Genomic DNA, 18,431 nt, shown 5'->3' with positions numbered 1-18,431 from the left:
AAGTTTAGGTGGAGTTTATTTTCGTTGTGCTGACTTTTTACCGTCAGTTGCAATAACTCGTGCTGCGTTCTAGCCAGCTTGACGGAGTTTTTATACAGCTGGGTGGGTGCTATGATGTTACTGATAGTGAACTTTATTTTATTCATAAGTTTAGTTAGTAGAGTTGCCAACGGCTCCTTAAAAAATGGAATGGTCCCTCATTCAGAGAAAATATTACACGTTTCGTATTGAGCTGAGAAGAGACGCAGTTTGTCCCGGACTTTAGCTATAATGAAAAAAAGACACAAAGGAGTTATTCTGTCGTTATGCTGCACAGCTGCCTCTTCTTCTCTCATTCTCTCCCCCTGCCTCCCCTGTTGCTACTTCAATCATTAAACTGATCAATGATCAGCTGATCGGCTTTTCTCTCTTGTTTATTTATCGCCCACTTTGCGCCAGAAAGAGGAAACCAGCAGATGTCGCTCTAAACAACAGCAGCACGTTTAAGCTTGATCAGCTGTTGTTAGAATTTATTTAATATTAATTTCTAGTATCAGCTGATGTTTGCTGGAGCCACAGCTGTAAAGCTGCTGGTCATGATATCGGTTTGGTTATGTGATGAGAGGGAAACATGAAGATGAAACCAGGAGATGTCCTTACTGAATCATCAGAGCTGAACAGGTGATGGAGAAACAGGTTTACCTTTTAGTTCACATGAATGAGTTGAAGGGAAGTTATGAACTGTTTCTGAGAGACAAATAACACCAGGATCCTTTTCTAAGCAGCTGACAGCTGGTAACTCTAAATCTTACAACCAAAGTTTTTATTTGACGTAAAATGTATAGAAATCATACATATACCAACAAGACTGTACATCACTGTCACCACAGCATTTGTTTTCATTCAAAGGCTTTATGGCTTTAATACCTGGTGGGCCGGTCTCTAGTCAAAATGCCCGATTTTCTGTCCCAGTCCAGCCCTGCAGGTTAATACTGGCAGTGTCACCATGCCAGCTGACTGTATTTCATCATCAGCCAGTGTTGTTCTTTATCAATATTACCAAAGTTGACCATAAGCCAGCATAGAAAGTATTTAATTGCTTTCAGGTTTTATTCAAATGTTAGTCTTTTCAGTTGTTTCTCCACTTTTTTCCTGTTTCAAAATCAAACACCAGTTTGTGAGAAGATTATCTTCTTTTTTTTAACAGGCAGATAAAGTTTTACATTGGAACTGGCTAATTTGTCAATTGTTTGTTACAAATGTTCATATTTTAATATTAAAAATGTTTTTGCCCAAAACATATGTGAACTATATGTCAGTAAAAATACTATGCAAATATTGATGTCCTTGACTGCTGAGTAAACACTGACAAAGCACTGATTGTATCTCTTGTACTTTATCAACGCAGTATCTAAAAACTTTGCACCGTAGTGGTTAAAATCTCATTCTAATAAGAGTTAAAAGCGCATTCAGTTATTAGGTTTACAGGATTATTGAATTATGGTTAACGGTTGGTAGAATTTTTTTTTAAACATTATCTGCCAATTACATCTGCCACCCTTCTCCAAATCTGTGCCCCTACCTGGCCCCCCCGACAAAAAATTTCTAGACACGCCACTGCGCACAGTGATGTGGTGCAGAATGTGTCGTGAAAATCCCACTCTAGCGGACAAAAACAGTGACTTTTATATGGACACAAACGCGCGTTGCAACTTCTTATCTGGTGCGCGTCTTTTATTTTGACAGCGAATGCGCACATGCGGACCACTTATGTGCACTCGTGTAAATAACATAATGTTCTGCCAGGTGTGTTGTTGGTTTTCCCTCGATTTCTGAGTCGACAAGCGCCTTTCTTACTGGGACCAGTAATTTTAAGAAAGGCCCCCATTAGAACCCATGAGAAATGCAAGAAACGCATTATTGCTCAGTCTGCAATATCTTTCCCAGAACAAACACCAATTGCAAATAACATACTAAAAATAAACCTGAAAAATCTGTTTAGAACAGCGCACTATGTTGCAAAGAGTGAACTACCACTGGCAAAATTTAGCAGTCTTTGCAAACTTCAAAAAGCAAATGGCCTCGATCTTGGTTCCACTTGCCTCCACGTGACTTCAGTGGAAATTTCAAATTCAGAATCTGACACAGACTGATTCATGTTCTACACAGTTGTTAGGGAGTTTTTATTGTTTTACTTGCTTATGCTTCAAAAGTTATGTTACACATATTTCACCAGACACAGTTTTCTGTTGAAACAGGAAGCTGACCCTGTGACACTGACAAGAGACCAGTACAGAAATACATATCCGCAGAAGTTGACTTGCATTATATTATTCTTAGAAATTGACTTGCAACACACATACTTTGTGACACACACACACACACACACACAGACAGCATCAGGACCTGCGTAACAGGAAATGTGATTATATTTGCATATTGACGACGTAACCTATAAAAATAAACGAATACTGCAGTTCGGTGTGATTCGCTCTGAGCTTTTCACCCGTGCAGCACGTTAACCTACACAAGTGTCTCAGTGTTGATTATTCACCTGACTGTTTGTTAACTGTAAATCACTGACAACAGTTCTTATAAGTTCATAGAAATTTCTGTTCAATTAGAACCAAGTATTTGAGTTGATGATTGTAATTTTTATACAATGTTGTAATTTGTGTTTCAACAATTTTTTGATTGTTTTGTTTCCGTTACAATATTATACTTTAATGTATAATATTGTAAAGGAAACAAAGCAGGAAACAAAACATCAATCAAAAAATTGCTCTTTTTTATTCCGGCTACTTAAATTTATTTTGGGCTACCAAAAACTGAAGAGTCCCTGCCCGAAGGGCTACCAGGGATTTTGAAATTTTGCAAGCCTTGCCTTTCCCTTACCAACTTTTAAGAAAAAATAAATACCATGTAAATTTGCTGGGTTACATCACCTTATAATGATGGAGCCAAGTCTAATTTAACTCGATGTTTTTTACAATCACTGTTCAAACATAACCTTCAAAACAAGGGTCTCATTTTCTGCAAAATACCAGCAAGTTAAGGAAGGTTGATACATAATACAGCCCACATCTCAAAAAGTACAGAGCATTTACACAAGAAATTATGCAGTACTTACAGTATAAGTATTTGTTTTTCCTGTAAAAGCCTGACTTGTTACTCCCTTATTGTAGCATTCCTACTTTTTTCCACTGTCATTTCAAATACAAGAAGCGAAGAAGAGTAATGATAGATTATGAGAGTTTGGCTATGTGAAAATGTTCAAGAAAAGAAGTCAAGATGGAACAAGGTGATGTTTTAGTAAAATTAATTTTAGGAGTTAATTTAGGATAAAAACTATAGCTGTCGAAATTAACGTGTTAATTGCGATAATTAAATTTTGGAATTAATTACGTTAGAATATTTAACTATTTAGCGCAACACGCAGATAAGTCGCTCCCATAATTCCACTTGATTTGTTTACCGCGCCACTGAAAATGGAGAAGCAGGAACAGGATGGCCTTCTGGATGGGGAATTTAAATACAAGAAGAACATAGATGGGACAATAAACAAACACGTTGTAATTTGCACTCACTGTAGTAAAGAGTTTCAATTTCACCGTTCAAATTCGACCTTAAAATACCACCTTAATGCCAAACACGCGTTTGTCGGGGCAGCAGCTTCACCCGGCCTGCGTCAGACCACTCTTAGTGAACGCAGGCCACTCGGTAAGTCTTCTTTGGACAAACTGACCGACAATATAGCCAAATAGATAGCAAAGGACTGTAGACCGCTAAGCATTGTGGAGGACAATGGCTTTGCAGATGTTTTAAAGGTTGCATCTCAGGACGCGTCCTACAAGCCCCCAGCGAGAAGCACAATAACAATTCGAATCCACGAACTGTATGAAATGGAGAAAAAGAAAAAAGAAGAGGCTCTAGTTCACACAGAATGCGTGGCTCTGACAGGAGACCACTGGACATCATTGAGTAATGACAATTACCTGGGAGTTAATGCGCATTTAATCACTGAAGCCTGGGGTCTGACATCCTTTGCGCTGACTATAATGAAAACGGAAGAGCGGTACTTTGCGGAGGCTTGTGCAGAGCAGTTCCAGACTGTTGCTCGCAGGTGGAGAATTGAGGAGAAGGTGACAACAGTAGGCACGGACAGTGCGCGCAATATGATCGCCGCGGCTCGCATCACGCCATTCAATCACATGCCGTGTACCGCGCACATTCTACAGAGATGCATCACAGTGAGTCTCGCAGACAGTGGCTTTGTCACAGTGAGTCTCGCAGACAGTGGCTTTGTCACTGCGCTGGCCAAATGCCGCAAAATTGTTGGCCATTTTAAGCACAGCCCAGCAAACACAGCAGAGCTGAACGCAGAGCAGGTGTCACTGGGGCGCAAGCAGGAGCCGTTGGCCCAGGACGTGCCTACGCGCTGGAACTCCACGCTGGAGATGGTGAAGCGCTTGATCCGCAACCAAACTGCAGTAACCGCGACTCTGGATAAACAAAAGCATAAACTTGTCCTCCTGACGCCTCCAGAGTGGGACAAACTCCAGAGACTGGAGACACTTCTAGAGCCCTGCAGGTGAGCCTGTCATTGTGACCATAATTGTAGGTTTAGATTAAATGTATCAAACATACATCTTAAATCAGTTTTGTTATTATGAAAATGTCTTATTTAAAAAATAAATGAAATCAAATATTTTATTAATATTACCTAGTATTAAAAAGCTTTTTTTAATTTGCTGTCTTATCTGTGTGTGTGCGTGTGTGTGTGTGTGTGTGTGTGTGTGTGTGTGTGTGTGTGTGTGTGTGTGTGTGTGTGTATTCCACTGCAGATATGTGACTGAACTGCTGGGAGGAGAGGCCTACGTCTCCTGCTCTGTAGTTCTACCAGCCTTCTGCCACCTGCGCCGTGTCATGGAAGTAACTGATGAGGACCCTGCATATGTGGTGAGGTTTAAAGAGAAGTTTAAGGAAGACCTTGCTTCCCGCCAGGAACATAATAACTATGCATGGCTCCAGATCGCAACTGCACTGGACCCACGTTTTAAAGACCTACGCAGTGTGCCCAAGACTGACAGAGAAGCAGTGTGGACCACACTGGCAGGCATGCTGCATGAAGACTCTCCTAGAAGATCACACACTGCAGAAGAAGGTCCAGCCAAGAAGAGGCTGAGCCTGCTGCAGATGGACTCTGACTCTGAGTCAGAGGAGGAGGTACAGCAGGACAGAGCCATACAGCGCTACAGAGCAGAGCCCTGCACTGCCTTAGAGGACTGTCCCTTACAGTGGTGGGCAGCTCATGCAGGAGCCCACAGCCAGCTGGCCCGCCTTGCTCGCAGATACCTGGCCACTCCTGCCTCCACAGTGCCCTGTGAGAGGCTGTTCTCTGTAGCAGGGCACATTGTGAACAAGAAGAGGTCTGCTCTGCACTCAGAGAACGTGGACAAGTTGGTTTGTCTCAGCAACTGGCTGAAGGATGAGTAGACCAGAGGACCGTGTGTTTAGAGCTTGTTCTATGGTTGAATGTGATTTAAACAATACTTTTCACTGTTGTTCATATTTTTTTGCACTAATCTACCTTACCCAAAAGGATGATTGGAGATTTTTTCTATTTTGCTTGTTGAATTAGGCCTATGTTCTGTGAACTTGAAGATGTATATGGATAAAACAATGTGCTAGATTTAAACGGGTGGAAAACATTCAGTAAAAATCCCTCACAATTATTTGAAGCCCTGTTCTGCTTGTACTGCTTGTACTCACAATTAATAATAAATAAAACAAACAAGTGTGTTAAAAACCACTATCTGTCCCGATTTTTACACATATATACACATATACACATATATTTCGAGTTGCGATTAATCAATTTTTAGGCTGTGATTAATTCGCTTCCAGCACAACACCCAGCCTACGTCAGACCACGCTGAGTGAACGCAGGCCACTCAGCGTGGTCTTAGCATTAAATAACACTAACAAGTGTGTAAAAATCCGCTATCTGTCCGTATGTTTGCACACATTTTGGTCATATTTCGAGTTGCGATTAATCATGATTAATTAATTTTTAGGCTGTGATTAATCTGATTAAAAATTTTAATCATTTGACAGCCCTAATAAAAACAGAACATGAGGTTTATTAAAGTCATTTAAAAGCCTACTTTCTTCACTATTTCTCACTAATCGTATGCATGCAGTGTAAATACAGTGAACTTTTATTTGACTGTTTAACACATTTAACTAATGCTTAACTAAACAAAGCATATTGCTCTGCATTTTCAAGAAATAAACAGTTGACAGATATGTTTACAGCTGTATTCAATGCTTGCTTTACCTTTTAGGCCAGATTCTTCCTTTGCTCTGCTCTCGTCTCTTTGTCAAAACATCCTTTTGTGTTGCCACTTCTTTTATCTCTTCAGGCCTCTGGTGGTGCCATCTAGCGCACTGCTGACTTCAGCACCTAGAGAGGAGACCATCCTCCTCCACATAAAGAAAGAAATGAACTAAAGTAGCACTACAAGACACTTTATTTTATGTAACAGTTGGTGAAATGTTATTATTTGACCACTAGGCGGAGCTCTTGTAATGATAATGTAACTAACGCATTTTATTTTGTATGTTTTATTTTTGTGTTGAGCATGTTAACATTTTCCTTTTTTGCCTACTGGATTGGTGTACAGTTAATTTGATACATGGAAAGTAACCAGTTAATTCTGTAAGTATAAGGTAAGGGCAGAGGTCACTTCCTGTTTTGGGAAGTAAGGTCAGAGAAGCTGCGCATGGTGACGGTCTAGCCGTGTAAAAGTCAAGCTAAGAAAGAAGAAATAAGCCCTAAGTTCCAATTACACCGGTTTGTCTACTTGCAGGCCAAAGTGGTATGTTTGTTTATATTTTGTGAATTTTATATTGTAATATGTTTTAATGCTGAAATATAATTTTCTTGTACATTTGTATTCACCAGTTCTACGGTGTACCTGTGTACGTTAAGAGAAGCACAGTAAACATCAGTAAGGAAGAACTCTCGTGTCTCTCGTGTATGTGTACAAACCGGCATATTTTAGTTTTCAAATACTGCCCCACCTATTCAAAAGCATGTAATAATAATAATAATAATAATAATAATAACTTTATTTATAAAGCGCTTTCAAACAAAGTGCTGTACAACTATTTGAAACTAAAGAGATAAATAAAATAAAAGTGATACATAGCAATACAAGTAAACTAAAAGCCATAGAATTAAGACAGGGTAGGGTGTTCCGACCCCAAGTAATCTTCATATTATGTTTGGTATCTGGACAACTGGAGAGGTTTGTGTGCATGCTGTGCTTGGATATTATATGTGGACATCATCCAAGGAGATGTAGTTCATGCAGTGGACAAATGGCGACATCCTCTCAGATAGAACCCACTGCAGTTCAGAGGGGAATATTTTGACAAGGAGTGATAAGTTACAGATTTTCAAGTCAGAGTGATCTAGCTTTCATCTTTGATCTAGCCAAAGATAATAAAGACATAACTGGACTGTATTCTTTTTGAGTTTGTCTTTTTCAAAAAACTGTCTGTTACATGAAGGCTTTTTTGAAACTTTTGACTATAGATAGTGATAAATTAAATGTATGATTCACGGAGTAAATCAGGCCTTCAAACCCAATTTTTGTCACCAATATTTACTATAAATCACTCAAAGGAATCTACAGCTGACATACTCCTCAGACTGCAGTCTGTTGTGAGATGATAATACTGGCTTTCCGCTGAAGTCTGCCAGTAAAAACATCTCTGAGGTAGGGCTGTTCATATAACGATATATATCGGATGACAATATAAAAATGTCTTATCGTTTCATTTTACGCTATCGTTTGTTTCGTGGTGTTGCAAAATAAACTGTTTACAGCAATATTTTTTCATCGTTTTGATGGTCACTGTAGTGGCTATATTAATTTCTTAAAGTTCTCTCTTTCTCTTATATTTAATACAACCACACTAATGGACAAGCGCCTGTTTTTATGCGTTGTCATTAGCGACAACGACGGTAAAACCATCACGTGTCCGCTTGTTTATTTTCCACATAAACCTTTCACAATAAAGCTCAAGATACTGATCAGACTTTTCAAAATAAACTGAATCACGTGAAATAGTATGAAATAGTTTACACAGCTACATTCTCACCTGAAAATATCTTAAAAGTTTATTTTGTGACCCAGAAAAAGTAATAAGTTTTTTAGCCCCGCTCCTCCGCCATTGCCGCGCTTACAAGTACGCACAGGCTCCGACAACCGTGGCCGACAAATGCGATCCTCCTTTTCCCCAGACTACCCTTTCTGGGTCACAAAATAACATTTTAAGATATTTTCAGCCGAGAATGTAGCCGTTTAATGCTCAAATATCTACTTAATTTATCAAAATATCAGATATTTGCAAAAGTGCTTCCATGTTTTCGGAGAGCTCTGTTATCCACCAGCGCAATAGCTGACCGGGAGGTCAAGGCTTGATAAGAGTCCGCGAGCACAGCTAACTCCTGGGGTATTGTTTTCAACCCCCTGCGGTCTTTTGCTACTCAGGTTAAACATTATATATATATAGTTAGTTAGTCAATTATGGCTATGGATTGAAAATCCCCCCCACACCCCACCCCACCCCTAAAGGCTGTGTAACCGGTGTGGCTTTGCGTTGTGTCTGATAAAAAAGGTAAAAGAAAGAAAGACCTCCAAGTAAATAATTTGCCCACTCCAGCTCCTACGACCAAATACAAACAGTGGGGAAGAGGGTTAGCTCAACCCACCACAACTTCCAAGCTAGCAAGGAATAGATATTCATGCTAGCATTTATGGCGCCTAAAACACATTTATGATACACACATACTACACACTTATATCATCTAACAAAAACAGGCTTAATAATGACAATAATTGAACTAAAATCGCAATCAGAAACATCAGAGTGGCTAAATATGAATTATATGTGTGTTTTAAGTAGGGCTGCTCGATTATGGCAAAAATGATAATCACGATTATTTTAACTGAAATTGAGATCTCGATTATTTGACGATATTTATTTAACCCTTTAAGACCTACCATAGAACCAAGTCCGCCAGAGCTTATATTATTTTTTTACATGTTGTAGTGCCATTTAAGATAAGATAAGATAGAACTTTATTAATCCCTCGGGTGGGTTCCTCTGGGAAATTCGATTTCCAAAAAAGCACAGCACCGACAGAAGTTACAGAGTTACAGAATATTATATATATATATATACACACACACACACATATATATAAATACAGAGACAATATAAATAAAATATACGAAGGGGATAAATAGAATAAATAGGAATAAAAAATAAAAATACAAGTGAATTGCACATTTCAAGTATTGAGGTCTATTGCACTGTTGACTATTTACAAAAGTATTGCACAAAAGGTATTGCACAGTGAGGTGAAGAGGCACTACAACTTAGTTGTTCCCCCCCTCCTTTGTCCTCCTGTTTCCCCTCCCTCTCCCCTCCAGAGAGGAGTTAAACAGTTTGATGGCGTGTGGGACAAAGGAGTTTTTAAGTCTGTTAGTTCTTGTCTTTGGGAGAAGCAACCTGTCACTGAACAGACTCTTCTGGTTGTTAATGGCCGTGTGCAGAGGATGCCTGGCATTGTCCATAATGTCCATCAGTTTCTTTAATGTCCTTTTCTCTGCCACTGTCACCAGAGTGTCCAGCTTCATGCTGACCACAGAGCTAGCCCTCCTGATCAGTTTCTCCAGCCTGGATGAGTCCTTTTTTGCTGTGCTGCTCCCCCAGCACACAACAGCATAGAAAAGTACTCCAGCAACCACCGACTGGTAAAACATCCTCAGGAGCTTCCTGCAGATGTTAAAAGACCTCAGCCTCCTGAGGAAGTACAGTCGGCTTTGTGCTTTTTTATACAGGTGCTCTGTGTTGCATGACCAGTCCAGTTTATTGTCCACCCACAGCCCGAGGTACTTGTACTTGTTGACCACCTCCTCCCCCTCTATCTGAACCGGCAGTGGACCTGCTCTAGACTTCCCGAAGTCCACAACCAGTTCCTTAGTCTTTGAGGTGTTGAGTTGCAGGTGGTTTGTGTGACTCCATGCGACAAAGTTCCTCACCAGACTTCTGTACTCCTCTTCCTGATCATCCCAGATACACCCCATGATGGCTGTGTCGTCTGCAAACTTCTGAATGTGGCATAATTCAGAGTTGTAGCAGAAGTCAGAGGTGTACAGGGTGAAGAGAAGAGGGGACAGCACAGTTCCCTGTGGTGCTCCTGTGCTGCTGACCACTGTGTCAGACGTGATGTCCTTCAGCCTGACGTACTGTGGTCTGTCGGTGAGGTAGTCGGAGATCCAAGCGACCAGGCAGGGGTCCACCTCCATCCTGTTCAGTTTTTCCTGAAGTATACAGGGCCGGATGGTATTAAAGGCACTGGAAAAGTCAAGAAACAGGATCCTGACCGTGCCTTTTCCCCCATCCAGGTGTGAGTGGGCTCTGTGTAGGAGGTACAGGATGGCATCCTCCACTCCGACACCCGCCTTGTATGCAAACTGTAGTGGGTCCTGGGCATGTTGTACCTGTGGTCGGAGGAGGTTGAGGAAGAGCCGCTCTAGAGTCTTCATAAGATGTGACGTCAGTGCCACCGGTCGGAAGTCATTCAGCTCATTGGGCCGGTTCTTTTTGGGGACCAGGACGATGCAGGATGTCTTCCATAGGGCGGGCACTCTCCCCAGTCGCAGACTGAGGTTGAAGACTCGTTGTAGCGGCTCCCCAAGTTCAGCAGCACACGCCTTTAGCATCCTAGGACACACCTTGTCTGGGCCTGCTGCCCTTCTGGGGCGAAGCTTCCTCAGTTGTCTCCTGACCTGATCCACTGTGACACTGGGAGATGTTTGGGAGGAGGGGAGCGGGGGAGATGTCTTGCTGCTGAGAGAGGGATTGGAGGAGGGGGGTGTCATGGTGTCAGGAAGGGGGGGAAGCGAGGGAGGTAGGAGAGTGGGGATTGGACTCTGTAGTGAAGGTGAGGGTGAGGGTGGGGGGGGGTTGTGGGCTGGTCAAACCTGTTGAAGAAGTTGTTGAGTTCGTTTGCCTTCTCCACAGTCCCCCCCCCCCCCCCCCCACTGTGCTTTTCTTGGTGTTGTGGCCTGTGATGGTTTTCACACCATTCCAGACCTCCCTCATATTGTTCCTCTCCAACTTCTGTTCCACCTTCCTCCTGTAGGTGTCCTTTGCTTCCCTCAGGCAGCGTTTCACCTCCCGCTGTGCTGCTTTCATCTCCTCCTTCACTTTGCTCCTGAAAGCCTTCTTCTTCATGTTGAGGACAGCTTTGACTTCCTGTGTTACCCACGGTTTGTTATTAGGATAACACCGTACCGTCTTAGCAGGGGCGACCGTGTCCACACAAAAGTTGAGGTAGTCTGTAAGACAGTGTGTCGCCCCCTCTATGTCCTCACCATGTGGGCTCAGGAGCACATCCCAGTCTGTGGTGTCATAACAGTCCCTCAGAGCATCCTCCTTTTCTGGGGTCCATCTCCGGATGGAGCGCGTTGTGACCGGCTGCCTTTGGACGAGGGGTGTGTATTGTGGCTGTAGGTAAACCAGGTTGTGGTCTGACTTCCCTAGTGGGGGGAGGGGGGTGGCTCTGTATGCATCTCTCACATTAGCATACAGTAGGTCAATTGTCCTGTTGGTCCTTGTGGGACAATTCACAAACTGGTGAAAAGCAGCCAGAGTAGAGTCCAGTGTGGCATGGTTAAAGTCTCCAGATATAATAATGAAAGCCTCTGGGTTTTGTGTCTGAAGTCTTGCTGTGACTGTGTGTATTTTCTCACAGGCAGCTGTTGCAGCGGCCCTCGGAGGGATGTAGACACACACACAGATCACATGACTGAACTCCCGAGGTAGATAATATGGCCGCAAGCTAACAGCTAGCAGCTCCAGGTCCGGACGGCATACCAAAACTTTAACGGAGACGTGTCCAGGGTTACAGTATCTGTTGTTAACGTAGACAATGAGTCCCCCACCTCTGCTTTTTCCGCTGGCCTGCGTGTCCCTATCGGCTCTCACGGATGTGAAACCGCATAGGTCTACGTTAGCCTGCGGCGTTAGCTCGGTTAGCCACGTCTCCATGAAGATAAACAAGCTGCACTCACGGTATAGTCTGTGGTTGTTCAGAGCGCACAGTTCATCAATCTTATTCTGTAACGAGTTCACGTTGCCCATGATCACTGTCGGGATTGATGGTTTGAATCGCCTCCGGTGATCCGCTCTCCTCGTTCCAGCTTTGCAGCCTCTGTAGCTCCTCTTTAGCTCGGCCGGGATGTTGTGTCGCATGCCGGTCTGTCCCTTTGTTCTTAGTGCCAGCAGCTCCGCTCTCGAATAGATGAAGGAACTGGTTCCAGAAGTTTTAAAAAGTGCATTATCCATCTTGTATCGCTATAATATATATATATTTGTGGGAGCATTTCAAGTTGCTATATAACTGTTATGGCCCATATTTTAATAATATGTATGCATTAAGTCCATAGTAACTACATTAATTGCAAAAAAGTGCAATAAACTACAAAAAAATTGAAAATAGTTTTTGTTTTGTTTTTTACATATATTTCTACTTGGAGAAATTTAAGAGGTTTATCCCTTAAAACTTTAAATACAAAAAAGTTGCAAAAAATAGTTTACAACAACAGGAAATTTATTTTGAGTGTCTTCATAGTTTTATTTTGGAGATACACCAATTTTTATATACACTGCAGAAAAAACGAAAAAACAATCCTATGATGCAAATTTGCAAAGAAAGCAGCAGGTGCGTCAAAATAAACTATTTCCAGCAGTGCAATTTGAGTTCTAAGCATCTCAGAAACTATTCAGAAAAGTCAAACATGACCAGTATAGGTTTTTAAGGCCTACAAGTAAAAAACTACATTTCCGCGAAAATGACGTCACTTCCGGTTTCGGCCAGGAAATGGCGGACATGCGATAGTTCGCGCTGATGTCTGTTTCACTGTGGGAAGTGTTACGAACAGCTGATCGGATCGGCAAAGCGTGTTTCTGGAATATTATGTTTTTGTTCCTGCAAGCGCTTTTTATGCAATTTTTGCAAAGCTATATGTGGAAGGAAACCGTGACCGAGGACAAGCTGATGGCGTAAGATGTAAGTACAACTCCTCCGGTTTCATATACAAAACAAATTATTGCGCTAGCTTACACGGTTCAGGTTCTACAGGGATTTAAAAATAGTTACACAAAACGGAGCGTGCTGCTCTGACCGGATTTAAAGGGTTAACAATGACTTTAAAAAATATTTTAAAATAGTGTGCAACACCACTGAAGTTTTTTTTATAACCTCTTTTCAACCAACGGCAGTCACTCTCCTCTCCAAATAACTTCTGCTTAGCTTTCCGAGCTTCCCTCAGGTCCTCTTAATCAGCGGTCTCCAACCTTTTTTGCGCCACGGACCGGTTTATGCCCGACAATATTTTTACGGACCGGCCTTTAAGGTGTCGCGGATAAATGAGGGAGGGGCTAATAATCGGCTCAGTCATTTTTAATGATCGTTGAAAGCCCAGATCGTAATCGTGATTAAAATTCGATTAATTGAGCAGCCCTAGTTTTAAGGTGTTGGAAAGAAATGACACCCACCTCTCCCACCAGAGAATTGTAGAAAAGGGGAGAGGCAAAAGGGGTACACTGTATTTATAGGATTGCATCAAAGAAGAGGAAGAAAAGAATGAGGAGGGGCTCTAACTGATAATGAACATAACTACAGGCTTGGAGGTCCTAAAAGTCAGGTATAAAAGGAACGGTTCGGGGGTTTAGAACACATTTTGTGTAATTATAACAAGATGTGATTTATGACACTGTTACATTCACCCCCCAAGAATTACACAAAATCCTAAAAAGTACACACACAAAAAATAATGAAATGTATAAATACACCCACAACAACAGATACAGTGGCCTCAAACAAATTCACATCACATATCCAATGAATTAGATCAGCAACATAGCTTCCTCCAAGGAGGATAAGACACCTGAGACCCGCTCGGCGCCTAGAAAGATCCCAGGACACACAATAGACAAAATGAGGTGCCATTTACACCACACAAAACAGGCCATAATATCTATGGGCATCACCATCAGACTGCACAACTGACAAAATACAATCGACTCTGTGCCTCTTATTATTCTTTACCAAAAACAATAGCAATGGACAACATACAGCAATAAACAAATTCACACATCGATAACCGCTGCTTGAACAGGTTCAACACCAAGGAGTGTTTCGAGTTGAGCCATTGATTCGATCAAGCGCCGAACTGGTTTAATGATTCTACCAAAACGTGTGGTAAGTCCCTAATCCAAGTCCACATCTTCGGGTTCAAGAGAATGAAAACTATGGGAGTCAGCAGAGGAGCCTGGGGAGGCTCCATCACCAGCCAGCCCACCAAGATCAGGAGCACCCATCATAGGAGGGGTCTCATGAACGCCATCTTCGACTGGGTCAGCGGCAGATTGCTGATGGATCCATGATAGTGTGCGGTCATCACACTCGCCAATGCTGGAGATGGAATCCACAGTACAGGTGGCAGGAGGTGCAGCTCCTGTGTCCCCAAAAGATGTCACAGACCCATCCAGGTCAGACTCAGGGGGGCCACTGACAATGCTCACAGCAGGATGTGCAGCATTGTCATTCAATGTTGTGTCCAAGGGCAAAAAGTTAACCAAGATGGCGCCGCGGATGGTCGCCCTGGTGCTTCAGTGCGTTACTTTTGTTTTGTTTTTGTGCATTTCTTCTGTGTCTGGGCACTCCTCTGGATATTCGTACACCAGAGAAGAGCTCCTTAACTACAGGACTACAACGCCTGTGGATTTATTTCCAATATTTGTCGCATCTGCGGCAGATTTACTGCTGACTCTGACCAGGAAAGCGAGACGCCGAAAGAGAGGGAAGCAAGCCGGCGCACTCGTGCGTTTGAGGAGACGCGGACTGCGAACCGCTCTTCCTGGGATCTTCCTTTCTAATGTACGCTCACTCGGGAATAAGATTGACGAACTGGCCCTGATGAGAAGCATGAACAGAGACTTTGCCTCCTCCTGTGTCTTATGTTTTACGGAGTCGTGGCTCAGTGAGAACATCCCAGACTGCGCGCTCAAACTGGAGGGCTTCCATCTGCTGCGCGCGGACCGGCAGGCCGCTCTCTCCGGTAAGTCCAAAGGTGGAGGTCTCTGCTTCTACATCAATAGTGGCTGGTGCACAGATGTGACAGTGATTGCTCAGCACTGCTCTTCCTCTCTGGAATATCTTTTTATCCACTGCAAACCGTTTTATTCTCCGCGGGAGTTTGCTTCATTCATCCTGGCCGCTGTTTACATCCCGCCAGACGCAGATGCGCAGGCAGCTCAGTGCGCACTCGCGGAGCAGATTCTCCACACGGAGCGGACATTCCCGGACTCTCTCATCATTGCTCTTGGGGACTTTAACAAAGCCAATCTGAGCCATGAGCTTCCAAAATACAAGCAGTATATTAAATGCCCGACCAGAGAGGAGAGGACATTGGACCACTGTTACAGCACGATCAGCGGGGCCTATCGCGCGGTGCCCCGCGCTTCACTCGGACTTTCTGACCACGTCATGATCCACCTAATCCCCGCGTACAGACAGAGGCTGAAGCTCTCCAAACCTGTCGTGAGGACTAAAAAACTGTGGAGCAACGAGGCTGTGGAGGAGCTTCGCACGTGTTTGGAGTCTACAGACTGGGACACAATGAAGGCTGCTTCTAACAGCTTGGACGAGTTTACAGACACTGTCACCTCCTATATCCACTTCTGTGAGGACAGCATTGTGCCATCACGCACCAGGATGAGTTATAACAATGACAAACCCTGGTTTACTCCTAAACTCAAAAAGCTGTGGCTGGAAAAGAGAAAGGCGTTCAGAAGCGGAGACAGGGACTGCTACAGAGAGGCCAAGTACAGGTTCACTAAAGAAGTGGACATTGCTAAACATCAGCACTCTGAGAAGATGCAGCAGCAGATCTCAGAGAATGACTCGGCCTCTGTGTGGAAAGGTTTTAGGAATATCACAAACTACAAGCCTAAAACCCCCCACTCCACTGATGACTTGCTCTTGGCCAACACCCTTAACGACTTCTACTGTCGTTTTGACGAGCCATCAGGCAGCCTTCACACCTCCAACGGCCCCAACAATAGAGACACTTTGGACACTAATTCCCCCACCTCTCCCCCCTCCATAGAGCCATCACCACCTTCAAACCGTTCACCTACAACACCCCCCTCCTCACCCCACACAAAAGAGGATTTCACACCACCTCCTCCCACCACAACTCTTCATATTCATAAAGCAGATGTGAGGAAGCAGTTTAAGAACCTGAATGCTCGGAAAGCTCCCGGCCCAGACGGCGTGTCTCCTGCCACCCTCAGACACTGTGCAAACGAGCTGGCCCCAGTGTTTTCTGGCATTTTCAACTCCTCACTGCAGGCATGTCATGTGCCTGCCTGCTTCAAGTCCTCCACCATAATCCCTGTCCCCAAGAAACCTAGGATCACTGGACTAAATGACTACAGACCCGTGGCTCTGACATCTGTGGTCATGAAGTCCTTTGAGCGCCTAGTTCTCTCCCATCTCAGGACCCTCACGGCCCCCCTCCTGGACCCCCTGCAGTTTGCATATAGAGCCAACAGGTCTGTAGACGACGCCATCAACATGGCCCTACACTTCATCCTGCAGCATCTGGACTCCCCAGGAACCTACGCCAGGATCCTGTTTGTGGACTTCAGCTCTGCCTTCAACACCATCCTTCCAGACCATCTCCGAGACAAGCTTTCCCAGATGAATGTGCCTGATCCCATCTGCCGGTGGATCACTGACTTCCTGACGGACAGGAAGCAGCATGTGAGGCTGGGAAAGAATGTCTCGGACTCCCGGACCATCAGCACCGGCTCCCCTCAGGGCTGTGTTCTTTCTCCTCTGCTCTTCTCCCTGTACACCAACTGCTGCACCTCCACCCACCAGTCTGTCAAGCTAATCAAGTTTGCAGATGACACCACCGTTATTGGACTCATCTCGGACGGGGACGAGTCTGCCTACAGGAGGGAGGTTGAACGTCTGGTGTCCTGGTGCAGCCACAACAACCTGGTGCTGAATGCCCAGAAGACAGTGGAGATTATTGTGGACTTCAGGAAGCACACAGCCCCACTCCCCCCCATCATCCTGACTGACACCCCCATCACCTCTGTGGACTCATTCCGCTTCCTGGGTACCACCATCACCCAGGACCTGAAGTGGGAGCCCACCATCACCTCCGTCATCAAGAAAGCCCAGCAGAGGATGTACTTCCTGAGGCAGCTGAAGAAATTCAACCTGCCAACACGGACGATGATGCAGTTCTACACTGCAATCATTGAGTCCATCCTCACCTCCTCCATCACCGTGTGGTACGCTGGAGCCACTATCAGGGACAAACAGAGACTGCAGCGTGTTGTGCGCTCTGCTGAGAAGGTGATTGGCTGCAGACTCCCATCTTTGCAGGACCTGTACACCTCCAGGACATTGCGGCGTGCAGCTCGGATCTCAGCTGACCCTTCTCACCCTGGACACAGTCTGTTTGACCTGCTCCCCTCAGGCAGGAGGCTCCGGTCCATCCGCACCAGAACCTCTCGCCATAAGAACAGTTTCTTCCCCTCTGCTGTTGGACACATGAACAATAACCATATGACTGTCCCCGCCACTAACACATGAACTTACGCTGTGTTCACTGTATCATTCCATGTTTGGCACTGATCACCACCTGCACTCATGTATATATCTTTCAACGTAGCACTCTTAATTCTTACTCTCATGTATATATCTCATGTATATCTCATGCACATATCTTTCCACGTAGCACTTTTAATTCTTATCCCTACTTTTATTTTTTCCATGTCTATTTAAGTGTTATTTATGACACCATGTTTGCACTGAAGCACCGCAGCAATTTCTTAATGTTGTAAACCTGCTCAACATTTGGCAATAAACCCCATTCTGATTCTGATTCTGATTCTGAAGGAGCAGGTTGTGATGCACCACACGCTCATGACCTTCTTTGTCTCTGATATGGCAGATGTGAAGACCAGGATCCAAGTCGACTACTGTGTACACAACAGGTTCCCATTTGTCAGAGAGCTTCCTTTTTCCTCTGACTCCCTTGTTTGCCAACAACACCTGGTCCCCTAGTGAAAGAGGCAGACCCTTCACCTTTCTGTTGTACTGGTCAGACTGGTGTCTCTGCTCCATCGTGCTGTGCTCCTGGGCTTGGAGCATGGCAGAGCGCAGGTCATCCATCAGTGACTTGACATAGGTATCATAGTCACAAATGGTGTCATCATGAAGGACATCCCGAAACATCAACTGGCAACCTTGTGACCCTCCCAAACATCAGGTAGAATGG

The 18,431-nt window shown here is 44.0% G+C and overlaps 1 protein-coding gene across 1 annotated transcript; it reads left to right on the top strand.

Moving 5' to 3' along the window:
- Positions 1-4,037: 4,037 nt before the first annotated feature.
- On the top strand, positions 4,038-5,586 carry LOC146652475 (E3 SUMO-protein ligase ZBED1-like). Its single transcript, XM_085382885.1, has 2 exons — positions 4,038-4,570; positions 4,824-5,586. The coding sequence occupies exons 1-2, from the start codon at positions 4,038-4,040 to the stop codon at positions 5,473-5,475; spliced, it is 1,185 nt and encodes a 394-aa protein (XP_085239011.1). The 3' UTR covers positions 5,476-5,586.
- The last annotated feature ends 12,845 nt before the right edge of the window (positions 5,587-18,431 follow it).

Source organism: Rhamphochromis longiceps, linkage group LG15, assembly GCF_057381845.1.
Source record: "Rhamphochromis longiceps isolate RC_006_pf linkage group LG15, R_longiceps_female_GT1.1, whole genome shotgun sequence".
Lineage (NCBI taxonomy): Eukaryota > Metazoa > Chordata > Actinopteri > Cichliformes > Cichlidae > Rhamphochromis > Rhamphochromis longiceps.
Note: the sequence above shows the minus strand (reverse complement) of the source record. Positions and strands in the feature narration are given on the sequence as shown.